Here is a 7,067-nt window from a genome sequence, read left to right as displayed (position 1 = left end):
GACCAGTGCCGGCAGTTCGCGGAGGCGCAGGGTCGGGACCACTGGGAGTGCATCAAGAACAAGGTCAGCTCCATGTTCGCCGACCCCATCTTCGGCGGAGGCGCCAAGGACCACGGCTCAACCAACACGACGCCGCCCGTCGAGTCGCAGTAGATCGCCGTCGTCTAGATGGCCTATATATATATCGTTATCACTACTCACTCCATGAGGATCGTTAGTTGGTTGGGTCTTTTTACTTCTAGATTAATTAAACTTGTATCGTCGTCATTATGTATAATATTTTTGGATTTTGAGTTAATTAAACTACTACCTCTCTCTCAGTTTACAGGGCATGTACGTGCCCCTAGGTCGTTAATTTGACCAACTTAATACAAGTCATATATTACAAAAAAAATATACCAATATAAACTTCAGATGCTTTATTTTCAAACCGTATAATTTTTGTGCTATATAGTTTATATTAAGGTGATAAAATTGGCAACCTAGGTATACGCGTAGGACTTATATTAAGGTGATAAAACGGTAGTCAAAGTGATAACCTGGAACAACAGCTCTTTTTTATTCTCTCAATCAATGTTATTCTTGCTCCCTTGTTTTGATATACTCCATCTGTAGCAATTCCCTGGTATGGCTGTTGTTTACTTTGTGTTCCCTTGCTCAATTCGAATAAAATTACCGGGTTTTTTTAGAGGACCTGGATCCTTATGAGTCCCTAAGATCTGCACTTTATAAGTCACTTAGTCATATAAGGCAAAGCAGCAAAGAATCCAACGCCTCAGACTGTTTAACGAGTGTACAAATCAATGCTGTAATCACGTGTAGCGTGTGCCCCAGAAAGAATCAGTAGGTCTGCAATTGCAAGGTTCCCAACAATGCTGCTTCGCCTACCACAAAACCAAATCCCAAACCACTCGCATGATGTCAAGATCCTATTGCTAATAATTCGACAACCTCAGGAGAAAAACGAACGAACCAGACGATCTGTCATCATCATTGCATTGATAAACTTTAGCATAGATTAGTTTAGATACATGACTCAACTGAGGGAGATTTCGGCATCATCGCAATTGATAAAACTTTATCAAGGGATTACATACATGACTGGACTGACGGAGAAAAAGAATGAAGGGCCATCTGGCCTTTTACCCCCCAATCTATCTCTACATCCTAGACTACACTTGGCACATTGTTAACGAAGGGAATTAACACTAGGACTACCAGCCATCGGGCGGTTAATTAAATACGTGAGCTGCTAGCCTGCTACAACAAACAAAGGACCAACGTACCTCAACACACAATGCAGCACCAGCCGGAGGAGGAGCCTTTGCCCCCCAGCACCGCTGCGACGTCCAATCAGTAATGATTAAACTTCCTCCGGTGCCGACTGCGACGTCCAATCAGTAATGATTAACCTTCCTCCGGTGCCGACTGCGACGTCCAATCAGTAATGATTAACCTTCCTCCGGTGCCGACTGCGACGTCCAATCAGTAATGATTAACCTTCCTCCGGTGCCGACTGCGACGTCCAATCAGTAATGATTAACCTTCCTCCGGTGCCGACTGCGACGTCCAATCAGTAATGATTAACCTTCCTCCGGTGCCGACTGCGACGTCCAATCAGTAATGATTAACCTTCCTCCGGTGCCGACTGCGACGTCCAATCAGTAATGATTAACCTTCCTCCGGTGCCGACTGCGACGTCCAATCAGTAATGATTAACCTTCCTCCGGTGCCGACTGCGACGTCCAATCAGTAATGATTAACCTTCCTCCGGTGCCGACTGCGACGTCCAATCAGTAATGATTAACCTTCCTCCGGTGCCGACTGCGACGTCCAATCAGTAATGATTAACCTTCCTCCGGTGCCGACTGCGACGTCCAATCAGTAATGATTAACCTTCCTCCGGTGCCGACTGCGACGTCCAATCAGTAATGATTAACCTTCCTCCGGTGCCGACTGCGACGTCCAATCAGTAATGATTAACCTTCCTCCGGTGCCGACTGCGACGTCCAATCAGTAATGATTAAACTTCCTCCGGTGCCGACTGTAGTCCGAGACGTATCTAAACGTCTGCCCGCAGTCAGGGACTGAGCACTCGTACGGGCGCTCCCCCGTGTGGACTCTTATGTGTTCTGTCTGCGCCCACAGCCACTTGAAGGTCATCCCGCAGCCGTCCCAGGGGCACTTGAAGGGCCTCTCGTCGCGGTGGACACACTGGTGGCGCTTCAGGTACTTGTGCGACTGGAAGCGCTTGCCGCACGACTCGTCGGTGCAGATGTTGCGCTCGTGGGCGCGGAGCTCGGCTCTGCTCTCGAATGTCATGTCGCAGAAATCGATCTCGCACTGAAATAACTCCACCACCTTGGACCTCTTGCCCTTGGTTGCGGCAGCGGAAGGTTTTGCGGTTTCAATCTGCTCTGCCGGCTCTTCAATTACTGCAGGTTTCCTCCTGGGCCTCAGCCTCTCGCATGGAGCGCGGGCAAAGCTCCCAAAACTTTGCGAATTACTGGTACTTAACTCAGATTCCCTCTTTCTTTTTTGCTTGCGCTTGCGTCTGACATAGCATATGATACTTGTTCTTTTTGAGCTTCCAATGCTTCTAGACAATATGTCTGGTTGATAAGCTTTTGGTGTGCCTGAACTTTTGCCTGTATCAGATAAACTGTTTGCTGAACTGTCAAGTATTCCTCTGCTGTTCTTCAAACCCTGGCAGTTCCAGGCACCAACTTCTTCAGCATTTTCTTGTTTATTTTGTATTTCAGCATTCTGAATCCTAAGCGATCCATCAGATGCCAAATTGGGCAAAGTCCGTCCCTTGCATGAAATAGATGCGCCAACGGAAGAGCTAGACGTCTCTATAACTTCATTGTGTGCAACATCACCTGCAGACTGGTCAATGCTAGCCAGTGTCATCAATGTCAAGGAAGCATCGTCAACCTCATCTTTTCCAGGAACATCAGCTAGAATGGATTCTTCTGCTAAAGCTCCAAGTAAAATACCAAGAGAATCCAACTCTGTGTTAACTGAATTTCTATTTTCTCCAGAGACCACAGTCGTCAAAGCAGCTTGCATGCCTTCCAAAACGATGGCATCTCTCTTCGGATACTCATGCTGTGACTCAGTAGGAATAGCGCTCTCGAGATTGACGGCCTTGTCACCAAAATGGCCGGAATTGACCTGTACTGCCGCGGCCAAGTTTCTGCCAGCATTATTACAAAGTTCAATATTCTCCTGCTCCTGTTGAACTTGGAGCTGTTTGTCTTTGCACTCTGAAGTGACATTATAAGAACCCAAGTTTTCATGATTGCTGCTGTCTTCTGCAGTCATGCTTCCATCTACAAGGAACTGTTGTGCGGACATAGCCACGGAACTAGTCAACTCATCTGACTGGACACATTGCTGTTCAGTGGTAAAGTCATCTGACACCCCAGGTGAATCCTGAGAATGCGCTGAACAAATTGAATCATCACTAGTGCTAGCACTTACCAGATCGTCAAGTTCACAGGTGCTAACACTTACTGTACCTTCACAAACTTGATGCGTCATCGGATATTCAGCAGCAGCAACAGGGATACCAATCAGATGATGCATGTCTTGATCATTGTCCACAGAACACGTGTGCATATCGACTACATCGTCAGCTTCTTGCAACCTACTTGGCTGCAGAGGGGCATTTTGTTCAGCGGTTCGCTGCCTTTTGCTACCAATCAGACAATGCATGTCTTGATCAATGTCCTCAGAACACGTGTGCATATCAGCAACATCGTCAGCTTCTTGTAACCTACTTGGCTCCAGAGGGGCATCTTGTTCAGCAGTTCGTTGTTCTTTGGCATTCTCGTAAGCATTTCCAGAAGTGCCCATCTCAGCCTTTGTAACTGCAGGGCTAACCACGTCAGGACCTACTGTGGCATTACGACAGGCAGCATAACCAACAACCCTATATGGGGTTCGTGCTCTTCTGCAGAGCCATTTGAGGTTTGGAACGACAGAAATAGGCGAAGGCTTATCTGAGATGTCTAATCTCTTCCAAAATGACAAAGGAGGTTGCTCTTGGCAACCTGGTGTTTCTTTCCTAAGCTTGGCAAAATATTTCATGTTTAGACCCATCTGTGTTGTCCAATCTCTTTCATCTTCCTTGTACCCCTCGTCATCAATTGAAATGTTGATTAGATGTAGATCAGATTTGGACGCATTTGCAAGTGGAACATCTTTACAGTCAAACTGAAACTCAATTTCCTCTGCAATTGATATTGCAAGTGCTTTTAGCTTGGTGTAATCTGCAAAAAAAATAAGGGGAATTTTTAAACTTCAAGAAATACACTAATCAAATTATGGCATTAACATGTGTAGAATTGGTTCCTAATCATGATTCAGAACAAGAGTTCACTTGAGATATTTTGAAGGAGGCATAAGCTCCGAGCTAGAGTCATTTACATGCATCTGCAATTAGCACTCTTGGGTCAACAGAGAAGGAAATGTGGGCCAAGAGCTCCCTGGATCGCTTCAGGACATATGTGCGCAATCTTTGAAGTGATCCTTTTGACCTAAAGTTTGGACTTAGTGCCATAAACAGTCAGATGCCACTCTTTTTGCTAATTAAACAAGCACCGCTACTTTGACTCCTATGCTCATTCTATCTATTGTCTATTCCATCATCGCATTATTCTGTACTGTTTTATATAGCATCCAACAGAAAGACCATTTACAAAAATAGGACATGGTGGGTCAAGTCACGTGTCATCTGTAATTTCCACACATAGCAGATATGACTGCAATTAGCTGCAAGCACAGTTCACTTGCATAACACCAGCGAATACCGACACCAATCACATCGAGCAAACACCAGAAGACCAGAGTTCAATTGTATTATATCCTTCAAAAAATAAATTGGCTTTTGTACAAATAATTGCAGTAATTTATGTGCTCCATCCTAGTACAGGGCTTCAAGACCATCCCCTCCAATTAGTATCTACTGGAATAAATTTATACAAGTCAATATGTTCCATGTTATTATATTTTTTTTTGGGATTTATCACTTGGATTACAAAAGATCGGAGATTTATTCAATGATACAAAATAATACACTGATTTTCATAGTATATTCAAGAGTTTAGTCTTTTATATAGAGGAAGAAGCCATAACTTTATTAATACAAAGAAAATAAGTCCCACAGATGAAGACAATCTAAACCAATTTAGCATCTTCTAACAAAGCTTTAACGAACCAAACATGATGACAACACATAAGTGTGTCAAAACTCAAAAGAGGAATTGCTGATTTCATATCCAGTGTTAAGGATCAAGGCAGCGTGCATCAGGCATTTGCAGTAAAAGAGAATATGAGAATAAAGGAAGTTAGCATCATACTCTACCTGCATGGCAAATGATGAGAGCATGTGCACCCCCTTTGCCTTCAAGCAACTCCTCAATCTCAAGTGCATGTTGCAAGCAGAAGATACGGGGACGTACAAATGCAGAGGTTATATTCCAGTCAACAGTGTTGCCGCAACTTTCTGTGGCTTGTGCATCAATATCACCTCTGCCAGTTTGTTTACTAAATTCTATACCAAAACGAGCACTCGGTATTTTCGTCTCAGTTGTCTCTGTGTTGATGCCCGGATTAAGGGTATTTTCACTATTGCAAGAATGTGCACTATTATTATGTGGTAGTAGGGGTCCATCAAGTCCCACACCATCTTTATCTGATTCCGCATTCTGATGACTGAAGTTAGACTGTGCCACAGGGCTGGAAGGTCTTTTGGCAATAACTGGATGTCCTGGCAAATAAGGAGAAACCTTTGTCAAATATTCACACATGCAAAAACAAAACATATCACTGTGGCTAAACCTGAAATATGAAAGAATGAAATGTACAAGAAAGTATATTTAATAAACAAGCAAGGATACTAATTATTGGTAAGCTTCATGCACTAGCCAAGGCAACCAAAAGTCAGAACTGATGGAAAGGGCTAGGCAATCCACATATACACTTCAACAACCCCTCTCACATGTGACGAGGGAAGTCAACAGGTGAATAGACTCGGAGGTATGGCTCAAGAAGCCTATATGTGGACACAGAGGGGGGGAGCAGCAATTTTTGGATAAATTGCGAAAACCAGGACTTGAACGCAAGACCTTAGGCCCTGATACCATGTTAAAGCTTCATGCACTAGCCAACGCAACCAAAAGTCAGAACTGATGGAAAGGGCTAGGCAATCTACATATACACTTCAACAATTATAATATATAAGAGAACAGTCAGAAAAAAGGGTCTAGTAATGTGTTCCATGTATCACCAAAAAATCAGCAAACAATGTAATTAAAACAAAGTAGCTGCGATGTAATCAATGATTAGCACACAGCAAGAATTCCATTGGTATTGCAATTATTCTAGACAGAATATTTCTACTTGACCATACCCATTAATTGTAACGTGCTAAAAGACAGGATCGCTCATCATGTTTGACGAAAAGAGAAAATAAGGATTCAAGGATACTAAGAATTTGATCCTAGTGAGGTTTATCATATAAGCGGAACTATGACAAGAGCGAGAAGTACCAACGATGGCAATTGACACCACAAAACAAATCTGCACCTGTCAGTAAAATGTTCACTTAGTTCCTGCACCTGTAAGAGACTACAAAAGCTGGACATACCTGAAATGCTATCATCAGGAGAACATGGAATTGCATTTGAATGGTTCTCTTTTTCACAATTCAGCTTAAATCTCTCTATATCAACAAGGGACATATCTTCCAATGCTTTCTTGGAGGGTTGCAAAATTGCCATAAATGGGAAGCCAAGAATTCCACAAGCAACGCAGGTCAATGAGCCAGAATCAATGCTCAAATCAAAAGGAAGGTCACCATCATCATCAGTGTCAGTATCAAGTTTTTGCGCCTCGGCAGCAGACATGGCATCAGATGATTTGCTGTCCATAGACATGCATTTAGGTTGTATCCCAGCTCTAGATGCAATATCATCAGATGAACTGTTCTCTTTGGGGACAGACTTGATACTGTGAACATCATCAACCTTCGAAGGAGCTTTTGGGCCAGAGGAGCAGGA

At 43.6% G+C, this 7,067-nt stretch overlaps 1 protein-coding gene across 1 annotated transcript; it reads right to left on the bottom strand.

Annotated features, from left to right (window-relative positions):
* Positions 1-982: 982 nt before the first annotated feature.
* On the bottom strand, positions 983-7,061 carry LOC125530314 (probable lysine-specific demethylase SE14). Its single transcript, XM_048694711.1, has 4 exons — positions 6,656-7,061; positions 5,372-5,776; positions 1,985-4,277; positions 983-1,368 (listed from the first exon to the last, which is right to left on the bottom strand). Exons 1-3 carry the CDS (start codon positions 6,942-6,944, stop codon positions 2,014-2,016), a joined length of 2,958 nt encoding a protein of 985 aa, XP_048550668.1. The 5' UTR covers positions 6,945-7,061; the 3' UTR covers positions 983-1,368; positions 1,985-2,013.
* Positions 7,062-7,067: the final 6 nt, after the last annotated feature.

Source organism: Triticum urartu, unplaced genomic scaffold, assembly GCF_003073215.2.
Source record: "Triticum urartu cultivar G1812 unplaced genomic scaffold, Tu2.1 TuUngrouped_contig_6221, whole genome shotgun sequence".
NCBI classification, from domain to species: domain Eukaryota; kingdom Viridiplantae; phylum Streptophyta; class Magnoliopsida; order Poales; family Poaceae; genus Triticum; species Triticum urartu.
Note: the sequence above shows the minus strand (reverse complement) of the source record. Positions and strands in the feature narration are given on the sequence as shown.

Bases quoted from the DNA above. Each gene is read 5' to 3' on its own strand.
- LOC125530314 (XM_048694711.1), bottom strand. From the start codon at position 6,944: ATGTCTATGGACAGCAAATCATCTGATGCCATGTCTGCTGCCGAGGCG. The intron at 5,777-6,655 runs GTATGTCCAGCT...CTTATTTGCCAG, and splicing joins TCCTGATGATAGCATTTCAG to GACATCCAGTTATTGCCAAA. The intron at 4,278-5,371 runs GTAGAGTATGAT...TTTTTTTTGCAG, and splicing joins TCTCATCATTTGCCATGCAG to ATTACACCAAGCTAAAAGCA.